The 17,312-nt window shown below is 36.1% G+C and overlaps 1 protein-coding gene across 1 annotated transcript in view; it reads left to right on the top strand.

The window, feature by feature from the left end:
- Positions 1 to 448: 448 nt before the first annotated feature.
- DMD (dystrophin) overlaps positions 449 to 17,312 on the top strand; it is a 2,234,319-nt gene continuing 2,217,455 nt past the window's right edge. Inside the window, exon 1 of the mRNA XM_027096086.1 lies at positions 449 to 563. Coding sequence (XP_026951887.1) covers positions 557 to 563 — 7 coding nt within the window. The 5' untranslated portion in view covers positions 449 to 556. The remainder of the gene's footprint in view (positions 564 to 17,312) is intronic.

Genomic DNA, 17,312 nt, shown 5'->3' with positions numbered 1-17,312 from the left:
AGTAGAACCAGAGGAGAGTTTTTACCCTTTAAAGGCTGTGAAGAGAAGTGAAAATTAGCCAAAATTTCCGTGTGAATAATATGATGTGTGGCAAAGGAACTCTATTTTTGGTATAGTTAGGAAAATAAGCCAGAGGCTTTGCCATACAGAGGAACGAATAGATACTGAAAGAAATTTGCAGATCCACTGCTTTTTAGGCAGGAAGAATGCTCATTAAATGCAGAACGCTGCTCCGGCTCATGTGTTTGCTCTGAGGTGTAGGTTTTGTTCGACTGACGTATCAGATAGTCAGAGTGGTTACCACACCGACGTTGTAGCAGCTGCATAATAAATGACTGAGAGAATCATGTTAGGCATGCCCACCTAACCTAACTTGAATCATGCGAAAGGGGAGCTGTTGGAATTCAAATAGACTTTCTGGTTCCCAGCAGTCGGCAGTAATAGAATGCTTTCAGGAAGATGACAGAATCAGGAGAAAGATGCTGTTTTGCACTATCTTGATTTGTTACAGCAGCCAACTTATTGGCATGATGGAGTGACAGGAAAAACAGCTGGCATGGAAGGTAGGATTATTAAAGCTATTACATCATTATGAATACAATTAGAAGCTGACCATGACAAAGCATATGTTTGAACAAGCAGCTGTTGGTAGCTGGGGTTTGTTGCCGAGCTCTCCAAACTCTGCAAACAGTGTTGCTTTTACAGAATGGATTTTAAAATTTCCTTGTGCTGCGTTACATTTTGCGGGAGGGAGTGCTTGACTCCAACCTCAGGGAAACCCTTCTGGGATAGAAATCAGTGTTGGAAGATTTTAGAATAAAGTATTTTTCAAGAGTCTAGGTTTCTTCAGGTAGATGATGACGGGGCCGAGGTGGGGGGAGGATCTATGGGGAAATCTACCCCAGATCAGTTACATGCTATTTAGTTACAAGGACTGTTGGATTTATTGGCATATTCAGACATTGAGAAAAATGAGAATGTATAGAATGTTTGGATAGGTTGAAAACTGTTACACTTGGTTTCTGTTTTATAAGGAGTTTGGCTGTCAGTTTTTTCTCCTCATTCATTTCTAGATTTTGACATTTATTCAGTCATTCTGCATTATATGAAGAAAATACATCAATATCTCCTGCAGGGTTTTTCAACAACTCTAGCATCTGTTTCAGCTATTGAACTGTATTCACGTTTTGCCAAGTTGATGTCGACCCAGCTGGTCTATCATTTCTCGCTTGATTACTGCTCTTAATTTCTCTGTATCAGCTTGTTTCGGATAGGGCTTTGAAAGCTGTTAATGAAAAATGACAGAAAATGATAAATTATTGAAAATTGGAGCATTTATTTATTTAATTAGTTTGGAACCTTAATGAGTTTTGTCTTGTATTCTTTCTTGACTGCGTACAATTTTTAGAACCCTTTTGCTGTTTTGCAATATTTCTTTCCCTTACAGTCAGTGGATTATACTTATAGTACTTTTAAACAAATGGAGCATGAGCCTGGGCTGAATTAGCCTCCAAAAATAAAGTTTTGGGGAAAAGGGGAACAATTTAAGCTTTTTGTAGAAACTATCCATTGTTTCCATATTCTGTCTTCATACGCTGTCATAGAGATCTGTCAGTGAGTATATATTGGACCAAACATATTGAAATAATTTTTATCACCACTAGGGTAACAAGAAAATAAAACATTCAGAGCTGTTTTAACAAGTAATTGCTTCAAACACATGTCCAATAATACAGAAATAGATTTTCCTAAGTATGAAAAGAATGATTGTTAACTGTCCATATGATAGAGAATCTTTCAGCTCTATGCCCAGTTTCCCCAGTAACCTGAGTAGCTAAATGATCCAAGTTAATGGACTATCGTGTATGAACATCTAATATGACCTTTCAGTGTACACAATATTGCTTATATGTTCTGTACCTTTTCTGTAGTAACAGTCAGTAATAGTAATAGTCAGTCTGGTCAAGGAACACTACTGGCTGTTATGTAACTTTTTTCCCTGAATGTTAGTCCATGTTTTTCAATTACGTGTTCCTCTTAGAAAGAGTGACTTAAAACAACATGTATTTAAATATCAGTGAATAATTAGAAACTGATGGGCTTGGGTTCATAACTTCTGTTTTGAAAAATAGAGATTTAAATGAGTACTTTTTAACCTTGAAGCATACATGACTGTGGTTGAATATGTAATTCATAATTCATACATACAGCAGGAAAGAAAATAGTTTCCTAGATGTATAGTTTTAGCTGGAAACATCTTTAAAAATAATGTGATTCAGGCAACCTCATTATTTCCTGTTAATACTTTGGAGTGCTGTATGTGTTTGGTACAGTCTGTTAAGGACTTCTTTAATCTTTGAGAACTCAGAGACTAACAGAATTTTGCACCCAAATGATAGAGGGTTATTTCTTGGTTGGTTGGCAAAAATCAGCTGTATCTAAACTCTTGTTTAAAACACAGTTCTTTTCTGTCAGTTTTATTTCTCAACTTTTTATAACCATTGTAAGTGACAGTTCAAGTCTGGAAAAACTCTTTTACATTACATCTTTAGTAGGACTCTCCTTTTGTGAATCGTCTCCTGTGAGAAAAATGTGAGCTTCCTGCTAACCTTACACTCCTGTTACCATAGTTACTTTAAAAAGAAGGTTTTCCTTTCAATGAAGATAGTGTAATTTAAATCAGCCACTGGACTCCCCAGACCGTGTTTTTTTGTTTGTCGTTCAGACTGCCTCGTTTGTGATTAAGAAGTGCTTTGTATTTGATTCCACTGATGAATGAGGAGGACAGACACTAGGTGGCACCAGCTGTTGATTATTAATGAAATCTTAGAGGCTTTGGGCCGCACACCTGAACAGCAGGCGTCCCTTTATTTATAAATGCATTTGTGAGAGCTGGAAATTATTGCTGACCTTTCTGGCTGTGGAACAAAATTGGCGTGCATGGTGATGAGAACATGTGAAGTTGCCAAATCCTCAGTTGCTTAGTTCTGTGTTTTCTGAAGAGATTCAGGGGAAAAAAAAGAAAAACATAAAAATAGAAATAGTATGTGAAAGAGAGGTGGGACAAATGAAATCTAAATGTTTAACTATTTTTAAAATATGAAATTTATGTATACATCTTTGTTTTTCCCAATTCTCTACAAACCCAGATTGTTTTTTTCTAAGGCATTTATACTACAAAAGCAAAGATAGCAACTATTTGCTTCTTTTAGGTAAAAATCTTATTGAGCAACATTATTTTTTTTAATCAAGAATGTTCCTTAGTTCTCCTTTAATGATAATCTTGTCTAATGAAAATTCCCACTTGTGTTGGATTGGCCTGCCTTCAGATGTACTGCTCTTCGTCTAGAAAGATGAGCAGGGTGAGACACTGTCAGTTAAGAAATGTGCTTCGAAGTGTTTTTCCTGAGAAGCTTGCTCCTTCCTTTTATTCTCCAATTCTCAGGTTGTCTATATTTTAAGAACGAAAAAGCAAACACAAAGAAACCACATAAGTGCGTGCATACTTCTGAAAAAAAGAATCAAACTGTTTAAAAAGAGAAAAAACCATGACAGTATTTTAAATTGGTCCTGGAGTTAACAAACTAAAATGGAAACGGAGAAAAGTGGGGAGAGTAAACAACTGTTCCTATTGGATTTTTTTTGGAAAAAATAAGCAATATTTTCCCCTCATTGGGAATAGCTGAGAATTCCTAAGGAAGATGGGATGATTTAGAATGAGGGGAAAGGCAATACAGGCTGTAATCCTCCAAGGTTCTATGAAACAGTAGGTAATATGGCTAGTTATTTTGATTATACCATAGAGTTTTTTGAAGACTTTTATGATGTAGTCAGGATGGAGAAATATTTGCTATTTGATGTGTCTGGTAGATTAATTACCTTGATAAATTATTCTGTATTGGTCTATCAATTAATGAATCATTGTAAACCAGGAAGGGGGGCTCTCACAGGACTATGATGTAATTCTATCCAACTGGATCTATCTGACTTGCAACTAATCTCTCATAGTGTGACCTGTAATTCTGACTTTGGCCCTTTGGCCTGTGAAATACTAATATCCAAAAGAAGAAGAAACATCAAAATAGCTTGTCCAACTGAGAAAGAAAAGAAATGCATTGAAGTATTATGTACCAAAGGATTATGATCATCTAGAAAACTTGATGACACCAGAAAGATAACATTTTAAGAGGAATGACATCCTGCACTAAAGTTTAAAAATCATTGCAACAAGTATGGTATGTGAGAGAGTTAAAGCTTAGCAACCATTCATTGAAAAAGACATTGATTTTTGTTGGCCATATTTCAGTGTCAGTCACAGTCTCATATGACATCAAAACAAAATAAAAGTAATATTAGACATTTATCCTTTCTGGAAGGAAACAAAAAAAGAAAGAGAGAACAAAGTTGAGAAGGAACTTTTTTAGAGGCATACCATGGTCTAAGAGGAACTTTAACACCTCAAAGTGTTCAGTGGAAAAAAAAATGCCTGGATGGTTGGTGAAGTGTGCTAGAAACCACAACAGTTGAGGGGCCTTGAAGGTTCTAGAAAAGGGAAAAATTGAAGAGTGCTTGAAGGAAAAAGAATAAAGAAAAATTAGACCAGTTTCAAATATCAGATGAGCTACAATGTAGAAGAGGGGTTAGACTCATTTTTACCTCTCTCGTACTGAAGAAAAAAATATTATTTCAATAATTGTATAAGCAGAGAATTGACTACTCTGAGATACTGCACTCCTTGTTCCTGAAGTGTTCATTGCTGGGAGTGCAGTTCCTGCATTAAAGAGAATTTGAAGAAGAAGATGTCTGAGATAATTTCTAATTTTAAGAACCTTTGAGTCTAGTCACAGCTTACAAAAAAAAATTTCCCTTTTCAGCGATTCCTTTGAGTGTCTCTAGTACTCTATTGGCGCCCTCCATGCCAGTAATTATGACCCATGTGCCATGGCTCTTTCTGTCTAGCCAGCTAACAATGGTTTCTGTATTTCTAAATTTTTTTTAAAAAGATGAATAATATTTTGTGACATAAAAATTATATGAAATTTTGATTTAAGTGAATATTAATAAAGTTTTATTGGCAGCATATCTGTTTACAGATTGTCTCTGGCTGTTTTCATGCTAGCACAGCAGTTAAGTGGTGGTGACAGAGACCATATTTATTATCTGGCCCTTCCTAGTAGTAAAAGTTTGCTGACCTCATCTCTAGTCTGTCAGAGGACTTTGCTTTTTGCTCATTGAATCAAGTGTCTAGAACAAGCGAGGTCACCATTAAATATCAGCTGAAGACCATAAACAGAAGTTGTGATCACCCATAATATGTAAGCACTACAGACTTTGCAAAGTGGTCCAGGTATACAGCTTAGGAGTTAATGATGGGGCCATTGTGGCAGTTAATCTGTTAAGAGATTTTACTTGCTGAGAAATGTCTGTTTTTTATGTCTATAAGAAAACTTGAGATCTCTGAATTCTATAATATCTGCTTTGCCTAAGTCCGTTGATCTCGCTGAACTTACCTACTTGCTAAGATTAAGTTATTTTTATTGTTACTGTTCAATTATTGTGATTTTGGTAGACTTACAGAAGTCAGTGGAAAACAAGTGAAGTCAGTGGGAATTACTTCCTGCAGCTACTTTTTCTCTCTTTGTAGGTCTATAGTCTTTCTAAGCGGCTTTTGTATTACAGTGATCTGGAGAGGTGCACACCTTTTTAAATAGATGAGGGTGTTCTTGATCAAAATACGGTCTGGAGGGGATCAAAGAATATCAAAATAAAAATATATGCACTGCACTATAAAACAACAGTTGAGGCTGTTAGTAAATGGTTGATAAGACATGCTAGAGTTAAAAGTTAGCAATGAAATAGTTCTGAGCTATTTTCCTGAACATGTGGATACAAGGAATTTTTTTTTCAAATCATGTGAGAAACTGTAATTAGATTCTAAGCATAAATTTAAGAGATTCTGGGTTTACCATCATAAATGACAATCTCCATAATTCCATGATTGTGAAACTAAAATCCCTGCCTTTTTTCTAGGGAGGGATATCATTGCTGTTCATTGGTAGCACTGGAAATTCCTATAAAACCCATAGGATTCTTATTTTATTTCCATGAGGATGTTACTGAGCAGCTATCTTATGATGCCTGTCTCTATGGTAACAGATACAAGGCTTAAGGGTCTGAAGGAAATTCTTCCTATTGGTTTAGGAATATGGAGCAATGAGGCAGACTCACTGAGGAAGAGGATAAAGCTGAAGGAAGGTAAAAGAGGCAACTGTGAGAAATTTTCATGAGGGAGGTGTTTTGTGTGTGAAAAGAATTTCATTTCCTCTTAATCTATCTCAGAATGAAGTAAAAACCAACGTGTAAGTAAAGTTTCTAAAAAAATTCTCAAAAAGTATTATTTTTCAACCATCCAGTCAATTTTTTGCTGTTGCAGTCACACAGATCTTTCCCTTAGGTAGCTTACTTTTCACTATGCAGAGAAAGATTGCTTCTTGCCTGAAATTGACAAGAGGAGGGCCCTACCTTTGGCAAATTTAGTTTTTGTTATTGCTATCAGAGATCTTGATCTTTTAAAGGACTTTCTTTTTCTTGATTCCAAGGGTAAGAATATTGAGCTCTACTTGGCATTGCTCATAATCACTGAGCTTCTCAGGAAATGATGAAAGTACACTGTTTCTCCAAGACATTCTTTTTAAATCTATTTCTATTAGAGACCAGTAATAAGTATAACAGGCATACTGCTTCTTTGACAATTAAGCATTTTTTAGAATGTGTTGGGTAAGATTTTGTATTTTTACATGTTTTACTTTGTGTCTCTTATTAAAATAATAAAATCAAACAAAACCCCCCAAATGTTTAAAAATACTTGATTTTCTATTTCACTTTTCCTTTTCTTTAAGTTTAGAAAATAAGAAATCACCATGTTTAAATTTTTTTAAGAAGGAGACAAATGTGACTCTCCCTTTGATTTAAAGTATGTATTCAAGATGTTATCACATAGCAAAAAGCATATAAAATATTTGTGCAATTTGTATGTCCTTTAGGAAAATGTCAGACTCAGAGGGGAGAGAAGGCTGTCTTACCGTGAAGCTCTTACTGTAGTTTCAACATTAAGGCAGGTGTTGGTCTTTCATTTATCCTGATGTCTTCATATATTATTATGTTGGGGTCAAATGCAAAAGAAAAACAAAATAATGGCAAGTGAGCAGAAACTCGTAACTTGATGAAAGAAAATTAAGATTTTGGGGGGAAAATCTTAATGAAAATAAATACATTTCAAATGATATTTATAAGATCAAATTAAATATTTACTTGTTTATTATTCACTGGTCATAGTGCTTAAAGCTTTAAAGGATTTAAGTCTTTTTGTGCTTTATTTTCTGCCCTCAAGAAATTTATAGATTCTCTATGTAGATATAACTTTCCAGAAATTTAATCCACTCTGTATAGATATTAATAAAAGATAAGACATCGTCTTCAGGACTTGTTCACACTGTCTTTAAATTAAATGAAAAAATAGAGTTAGCTGTAATGTTACAGTGTCTTCTTTGGTAATTTTGGAAAATAAATTTTTTGGAAGAAAACCTTGTTTATTACTGAGTCCATTTTGAACCATTAACAGTAATTGCAATATAAAGTGAGGTTTCTGAATAAAGCAAGGCTACTTTAAATATTAAACATATATACTGCTTTTGGAAACCTGACTTCAATTTTAAAAGTATGACATTCCTAGCATGTATCTAACATGACTGGCCTTCAAAAAACTTATTTTCTTTGGCTTTGGGCTTACATAGTCCAGAGTGCACTTCAGGGCATAAGCAAATGGGTAAGAAGATGGTCTAGACAAAAGTACTGTGGGAAGTAAAGATAGGAAATAAGCTTCTGGACAAAGGTTTATACAGGAAGTGGGGGATGGCTGAACCAGAAGCTTAGGTGGTACGCAGAAACTAATCAGTATTCACATACACTTGAGGATAAATGGTGCTTATCACCATTTCCAAAGAAATATTGTCATTACCTGGCAATCCGGAGATGAATAAAAAGAACTAAGAAGTAAGGAAAATAGATTTATCAGAATCTATCTACTCTGGTCATAACATTGTTAGAACTGATTGCAATGTTCCAAGGATAAAACCTGATGAGGACCATCGTATTCTCATTTTGCTAGCACAGATCTCCGTTTGACATATTATGGGTGGAATTATGCATTACAGCAACATTAAACTGCATTATGGAAAGTGACGCTAATGTTAACCTGAAATTTTATGGGTTTTAGGCAAGTTGTGGGATTTATTTATGTTCTGTGACAAGTGTGAAAAGGAGGAAATTGAGTAAAAGCCTGCCTGTTATGGAAATGCTAATAATATAGTGAGTAGGAATCTCAGGTTCATCTCCCTTTGGCTGCTGACCTATTCATAGATGGGCTCTGATGGCCCTGGTGGTTCTAAGAGACAGAGCCCGTTTCTCCATTGCGTCATCCAGAACAGGATCAAAGCCCACCAACTGAAGTGACAGGTTGTTTCTGCTGTTTTCCATTCATCCAACAAGTACGTGTTGATAAATCCCAACTGTCAGGATCTGTGCTAGAGCAAGATGACTCAGATACGATCCCTGAGGAATTGAGAGCTGAATGTGCGTTATGTGAATGAAGACAGGAAAATATCTACAGTGTACCAGAAGACAGCAGCAGCTGTGACTCCCGAGAGAAAAGCCAGCTAGGGAATGAGCTAGAGGCTTCCAGGGTTCCTAGTTTGAGTGATCTGAAAGAACTGGCAAGTCTATGAAAGAGCAAAATGATAGCTGAGGAGAAAGACTGCAGATGCAGTGAGAAAAAGGTTAGTAATTCAAAGTAAAGGGGAAAGTAACTTACTTGAAGTTTCACTTGAAATAAGGAGGAGTCTGCCTACAAGCCATTGCTCATTTTCATTGTAATCATACCTAGAAGGAAGAGGTTTAGAGTGTAGTCAGTTTCAGACAATGAGATTGAACATTTTTAATCCTACATGAGTGTGACCATGAAAACTATGTTTCAGGAGGATTTAGGGGAAAAAAATATCTCTCTTGGTAGTTTATGTACATTATCCTTGAAAACTCATTCCTATGCTATCTTTAGAGAAATTATCATATTGTTTTATCTCAGTATGTATCTATCTTTAATTAGAAGCTATCTGAAAACGGTTCACCTATGTTTAATTAAATTAATCACAGAATTAGACCTCAGATTACACAGGAGGGCTAAAAGGATGACATTTTATCTGTGATGGGCCTATTGCTACATAGACCCATAATATGAGGAAATTGTGTTAGATAATCACAAAGGTTTCATCCAACTTCAAAAGCATCTAGCATTGGGCTTCCCTGGTGGCGCAGTGGTTGAGAGTCCGCCTGCCGATGCAGGGGACGCGGGTTCGTGCCCTGGTCCGGGAAGATCCCACATGCCGCGGAGCGGCTGGGCCCGTGAGCCATGGCCACTGAGCCTGCGCCGGAGCCTGTGCTCCGCAACGGGAGAGGCCACAACAGTGAGAGGCCCGCGTACTGCAAAAAAAAAAAAAAAAAAGGATTCAGAATTAATTGGTCTTCAGCGTCACCCCTGACTCCTAGGAACTTAAGAAGACATAGGTTTACATTTTAATTTGGAAGAAAGGTAAGCAGGATATTTTCTTTAACACTTGAATGGTCTAGAAAGTCCTTCTCCCTCTCTCCTCCTCCCCCTTCCCCCTCCCCCTCCTTCCTTCCCCCTTCCCCCCTCCCCCCATTACCTCTTTCCTTTCTTGTTTCCCCTCGCCCCTTCATACCTATATAGATGTGTATGTTTGCATGCAGGCATGTATGTATATCTGTTTCTGTCTCTATCTGACTTTCTGAAGTAATTTATATATATAGGGTAAAGGCACATTCATTATTGGAGTAATTTTCTTTTGTAGATAAAAGCAGTTCTGTCTGGCTTAGTTTGCAAAACTTCTTTATCAAAATATAACAAAAATATTTAAAAGTGCACAAATCAATAAGTGTACAACTTAATGAATTTTCAGAGTTAGTACCTCCCAGTGATTACTCAAAAGAAGAAAAAGAGTAGCACCAGTATCCCGAAACCCCAATCGTACCCCTTCTGAGTCAGTACTTCCTCAAAGATAAACGCCATACTGACCTCTAACACACCATAGATTAGGAGATGCCATTTCTGAAATTTATATAGTTGGGAATATACAGTATGTACTCCTTTGTGTCTGACTTCTTTTTCTCAACATTATTTTTATGAAATCCATCAATTTTATTGCTTTCAGTTGGGGCTGAATCATTTTCAGTGCTGTGTAGTATGCCATTGTATGGATATGCCACAATTCACTTACTTACACCCATTTGCTCTTAATGAACATGTGGATTGATTCTGTTTGGGGACTCTAAAGACAATATTACTCTGAACATTCTTGTACATTGTACACATGTACATGCACCTCTGTTAAGTGAATACCAAAAAGTGGAATTGCTTTGTCACAGAATAACCAAGCACCACCTTTAGTTGAGAAAACCAAATTTATTTTTTAATGTAGGTAAACAACCTCACTTAATCACTGCCATCAGTATATGAAAGTTCTGGATATTGTTGCCAGTGCTTAGTATTATCATTGTTTAATTTTAGCCATCTGGCTGTTGTTCTGTACTGTCTTATTGTGGTTTTCATTTCCATTCTTTTCAAATGACTAATGAGTTGGAGAACCCTTTTATACATTTGTTGGTCATGTGGATGTTAGCTTTAGTAAGGAGCCTGTTCTAGCCTCATGCTTATTTTTCCATTGAGATGTCATCTGTTTTTTATTGATTTGTAGGATTCTTTATTTTTTCTGGAAATGACCATTTTACATGTTCATTATATGTATTGCAAACATCTAAGGATATATATTCTATACAGGCATAGAATTTGAAGCCCAGAGACCATTAAAGAATACATAGTCCAGTGTCTTAGTTTGACAGATGAAGAAACTGAGACCTATAGAGAGATAGTCACTTGCTTAAGACCTCTTCTAGTTAGTAGAAAGACGAGAAATAGAAGTGGAAATAGTCTCCGAATTCTGACAGTAATGACTTTATTAAAACATGGAGAATCTTTACAAATATCATATGATATCACTTATATATCAAATCTAAAAAAAGACTACAAATGAACTTATCTACAAAACAGAAATAGAGTTACAGGTGTAGAAAATAAAATTATGGTTACCAGGGGATGGGGGGGATAAATTGGAAGACTGGGATTGACACATACACACTACTATATATAAAATAGATAACTAATAAGGAACTACCATGTAGCACAGGGAACTCTACTAATACTTTGTAATGGCCTATATGGAAAAAGCTGAAAAAGGGTGGATATATGTATAACAGATTCACTGTGCTGTACACCTGAAACTAACACAACATTGTAAATCAACTATACGCCAATAAAAATTACAAAAAAAAAAAAGAACAAACATAAGAAAAATGGAGAGTCCTTAGCCCCTTCTAATATGGTGACTGAAACTCCTTGTCTGTCTGGGAAGGCTAAGCAAGGCAATGCATGACATAGTTATTGTAACAGCAAATACAGAGTGATGCATGATTAATCTCATTGATGCTCTGAACAAAAATATCCCCATCTATTCATCTGTTTTATAGTATGGCCATGCAAAATTTCAACTTGTATTTTTCTTTGGGTATTAGATTTTATTTTTTCCTCTTCTATAGCTTTATTATTGCATTCAGCTTTTCATATTTATTCCCATTACTTCTATCTTCCCATTCCACATTTGGTTCAAATTCAAGAAAGTCCATTTTTTTCTATAGCAGATTAGTAGGAATGTTAATTTTCTAATATTGTCATCAAACAGGAGCAAATTTAGGTTACAGGACATACTTGCTAATATAATAATAATACCGACTATTTACAGAATTTTTTTTACATTCTAGATGCAGTATTAGGTAATTTTCATGGATTGTTTTAGATAGAATTTTGAACAAGCCCCCAAATGTTGTATTATCTCTATTTCGTTGATCTAGAACCTGAGCCTCAGTGAGTTTAAGCTACTTGTGAGACAGCTAGAAATTGAACCAGATTTATCAGATTTCAAACATCATACTTTTTCATGACCCCACTCTACCTGCTTGGAAGAAAACAGATTTAACAATAGAGATTTAGATCACTATCTGATTTTAGTGCTTCTGCCGTAGGTCTTGGGGATGTTTCTGTGTTCTAATCTCATTAAATCATTACATTTTTTGTGTCCTTTTTTAAAGTGGTAATCAGAGAAGTGCTTTTTTTGGCATTGACTGTAGTTACTTTATTGACTAAACTGCATTCTTGATAGTGTAGCTTTTACTAGAGTGCAACCTACATACTGACAGGTAAGTTTGTATCCAGGGACAAGACTGTAGTGGAATGTTCTTTTAGTAAGGAACCAGGTGTATTATGAGTCTTCGATTTCAATTCTGTCTAGCGATTTATTCTAGGATCTGATTACTTCTCACCTAGATTTTAGTTTCAAATATTTATCCTTCCTGTTCATGAAAGAGCTTTTCCACAGATGCCTGAAAAATCAATGTGCTTCTATTGTCTTGCTTCTCGTCATTGGCCAGAGGGAGTTCCCCCTGCCACACCTCCCTACCTTCATGCAAAGCAGATACACACTAGTGTCTCCATCTAGAAATTTAAATCCACATGCATTACCTAGCATGTTATTTTTTTCTTAAGGAGTGAGAGAAGCACTTTTAAACTATATATATATATATATATATAGAGAGAGAGAGAGAGAGAGTTTAATTTTTTTTTCTTTTTTTTTTTTTGTGTGTGGGGCTCTCTCCATTTTTTTGGCCCCTCCCGTTGGCGGTGCACAGGCTCTGGACGCGCAGGCTCAGCAGCCATGGCTCACGGGCCCAGCCGCTCCGCGGCATGTGGGATCTTCCCGGACCGGGGCATGAGCCCGTGTCCCCTGCATCGGCAGGCGGACTCTCAACCACTGCGCCACCAGGGAAGCCCATACTGTTTAAATTTATAGTCGTTTCACTGTGTCTGAACATACGGGAATGCCTTTAAACCAAGGATCTCTAATTCATAGGCATTTGGTAAAAAAATAATTCCTTAAAGGTAGAGAACTTTACAGTTAACAGAGCACTTTCATGTTTATTTTATTCATATAACAACCATGTGAGGTAACCTAGGTAAGAAGTATTATTTCTTCTTTATTCATATCCATGTCTATTTGTATCTTAAATTTCTTTTAGCTCTGCCATCTGCTTTCCATACCACCTGCCATTCCCTGCCTCAGCTCAGATCCCTGTAGCTCACTTTGAATACCACGATAGCTTCCCAGCTTACCCGTGGCCTTGCTTCTCTCCAGTTTACCCCTCACATGGCTGCTAGACCCATATCTCTCAAAAGCCAAATTTAATATGTCACTCCCCTGTTTAAATCTACAGGTGGCTCCCCATTGTTTCAGGATATAATTCAAATAAGTTGTATGGAAGAAAAGACCCTTTACAATATTTTCCATGCCTTGTTCTCAACTCTAATATTTCACCCACCATCGGAATGCCTTACCCCAGCTATATAAACAGTTCTCTGAATGTAACACACTTCCCTGACATGCGCCCTAGGTCATGTTAACCCCACATACTTATTTCTTGCATCTCTTATAATCCTCCAAGATAATGTAGATGGTGCCTTTTCCTCATCTTTGGATAAATCATGTACCCCTGTGTATACCCCTGTGGCAGTCTCCTCATACCTGTGTCAACACTTAACTTTCTGTGCTATCTTTTTGGGTTATTTGTTTACTTACAGATTGTTGGTACCTGAGGACTGTGGTTTCTCCTTTCATGTCTTACCCCTTGCATGGTGCCAGTGGAAAGAGTGACTCAAATTTTACTTTAGGTTGTAATGAGTTACACAGCTGGAGGTAGCAAGATGGTCTTTGAGTCCTATGGTAGCATCATTTGCATTGCATCCTTCTTCCTGCCAATGTGACTAACCATAGTACATGAATAATAGATTTTCAAGATCCCTGTGTATTTAGTTTCTGGAAATGAGCTGAGCCAAGTTACAGTTTGGGGGTATTTTGTAGGGGTAGAAGTTGGGATACTTACTTACGATAGTATAGTAATTACCCTACGTGTTAGAAATCTATAGAACACAGTACTTTAAAGCATTATTTCCTTTGTGATTTACAGATTGCCTCCCCCTGAGGTCTTAATTCATTCAAATTATCCACTGAGATAATAATAAAAATTTAATGGATGATCAGGTAAAATCATAGAAGAGTAAAATGGCAGTTAAGTTTATGAGGTAAACACATTCAGGCATATTGGTAAAGTAAAACACTGAAAATGTGCTCATTTTTCTCTCCTTCCATCACTAATAGAAAGTAGTGAACTTCACCTATCAGCCAATTGTGCTATGCATCATGGTCATTGTCTAGCATCTCTGAGAGTAAAAATGTATATCTAATTCCCACTAATCCCCACTGAGTTTTCATTAGAAAATGAGAACTACATTCTAAAGTATTTGAGGTTGTAAAGTAGGGGACATGCAATGCCAGCAATAGGAGATGGTGTGATTGCTTTACAGCCTAAACCTCAGGTCTGCATATGGAGAGTCTTCCATATCACAGGTTCCCTGCAGCTGCAAAGAGAGTAAGAATTCATTGGATGTGCCCAGTGATATTGGATGTTTACACTCCACTTGCTCCAATACACAGCTTTGTGATATTAGAGAATTAATAAAGAAGTGAACTATTTAGTTATTTTATAAACTCAAGTCATCTTGGTGGAGAGAAAAACTCAAAGATGTGTAAAGCAAATTGTTTTCAAAATTTAGCCTTTCTTTAAAATCACAATTCTCTTGGACAGGAAGCCACATGCCAGGAGTTGTGCATATTTATTTATTTTGATGCTTTTCTTAGAGATTCTACTCATTCTTTATTGATATTATATACAGTCCTTCTTCTTATACATCATGGAATTTAGCACACTGTATTTAAAAATCACATTGAGGCTGACAGAATTCAGGTGTATACATTACAGTATTTATTAGGGAATGAAACAATCATTTGTAGCATTATAGTAGCCAAAGCAGGTGATACAGTTTATTACATTATTTATTTAAGAAAATCAAATATTGTGGCTACATTTACAAAACATTGTAATCATGGTGATACTTGTTGCATAGTTTATAGATAAATATATTGACCTTGGGTTACAACAGTGGGTTGGGTAAGTTAAGGGACAGTATAACCATACTTTCTACTGAGAATGCATTCAAAACCAAAAATTGCATATTAAAGGAACATATTATAGGTGATTGCTTGTTTTCCTTTTCCCTTTGAGAAAATAATGCCTTCTTTATATTCATCTGTGCCCAGATGAATCAAGGGAAAATCTTTACAGTCTTTAGTGTATCAAAGATAGAGAATAAATGTCTAAAGTATGTGGGAAAAGTGAAATTGCTGGTCATAAGACCAATGACCTCCATCATTGTGTCAGCCAATGTGATGTCAACCAATATGGGACACATCAGTAGTGAATCCATGTAAAAACCTTTTGCAAGCAGATGGATTTGCTGATATTTAAATTGATTGAAGAAGGATTTCATTTTTATCAGAAACATATTTCAATTGTAAAATGCACTGAAGGTTGAGAAAGTTCATATGCATTAAGGCTCATTCTAATATAACTACAATGTTGTAATTAAATAATAATAATTAGCTAACATGATAAGAATAATTTAAGTCTATAAAAATTTGATTCAAAGTACACTATTATTTCAACTGAATTGAAAGTTTATTTCAGTCAGTTGAAAGGAATTAAAGTGACGTACTTGTAAGAACACATGAACAATTACTACACTGCTGTAACCGATGGTCTTCATGCCTTCCCCTCTATTCTGGAAAATCACCACTCCTGAATATGCCTACAACTCACTACAGTTTGATTCTTTGCCTCATGATTTCCATTTGCTTTTGGCCCAGTTGAAGGTGTCCCGGAGGTGTCTGTCAGGTGAGACAACTCGGTCTCCTAGAGGTCCCAAGTGGTACTAAACCTCAGTCGATCACAGTGACAACACGCTTATCAATTCACATTGTACTGGCTTCATTCTCTTTTCAGCCTAAATCACTTTTTTACTGTGCTTCCTGGAATCATCTCTAAAATAATTTATTTCCACTCAAATCCTTTTCTCAGGGTCTACTTCTGGGGAAACCCAACCCAAGAGAGCATATTTTATTATCAATAATTTTGCCTCTAATTTAATTTTTCATCCTTTTTTAGTCAAAGAAATGTATTCCAGGAAATTATAAGGACAATTATCAAATGGTACATTGGTTTGGGAGTTAATGGAAAGGATTTAAAAAATGCCATCACACCATGTATAGTTGCTTAATAGTGGTTTCCAAGAGTACTATGACAAACTTAGAGACTGTGTTTGTCGAGACCTAGTGGGTCTCGACATATATGCCATTATTTAATGCCATATATACCCAACGTGTATGCGATAGTGATGGAAACAAATGTGCCATATTTTTTTACCATCTCCAGAATAGACTAGATCAGATTTTATGTTTTTTTAAATATACCCAATACTTTCTTTGAACGAGGTTTTATGTGATAGGTCGACAGAAAAGGAATGAATTGAAAAGGTAGGCATTCTGAATGAAAAGTGAGAGGGGAAATTGACTCAACTCTCAGCTACTCCTTCTTCCACCTTATATCCCTATAGGCATAACTATCAGTACCCTTAGAATTTGAAATAAAAGCCATCATATTAGAAAATATCTATGGTTACTTCCAACTCTAAGTCATAAATCTAGAGATGAGATTCGTTACCTACTTAACCACTACCAAGAAATAGCTGACAGGTAACTTTAAATTAGTAATGCTTGTGTATACCAAGCAAGGCTGAGTATAGAAATTTATTCAGCAGCACACATTTTCCTAGCCAGTATTGAAAGTAGCACAATTAGATACATAATTAGGAAACTTCATTTGCTAACCTGTTAACTGCCAGTTGTCTTGGGCTATGGTGGAAGCCAGCATCAAAATGTAAACAGCACCTTAGTTTTGGGAAGGAGAAGCTCAATTCATAGCCAGGCATGTGTTTTGGCTAAGTGGCTTTGTGCTTGGTTTAGCATAACACTTGGTAAAGGGGGGAAAACATGTAAGTATTGCTGTAGTAAAAATAATGCTGATAAAGATAGGATGTCTGAGACCATTGTGGGGGGGAAAAACTACATAGGACATTACTAAAGCCTGAATTTTCTTAGAGATGATAGTCTAGCCACCAAGCC

The sequence above is a fragment of the Aethalodelphis obliquidens genome, unplaced genomic scaffold, assembly GCF_003676395.1.
Source record: "Aethalodelphis obliquidens isolate GAN/ISIS:26980383/991018 unplaced genomic scaffold, ASM367639v1 scaffold98, whole genome shotgun sequence".
Lineage (NCBI taxonomy): Eukaryota > Metazoa > Chordata > Mammalia > Artiodactyla > Delphinidae > Aethalodelphis > Aethalodelphis obliquidens.
This window is presented reverse-complemented; position numbering and strand designations above follow the sequence as displayed.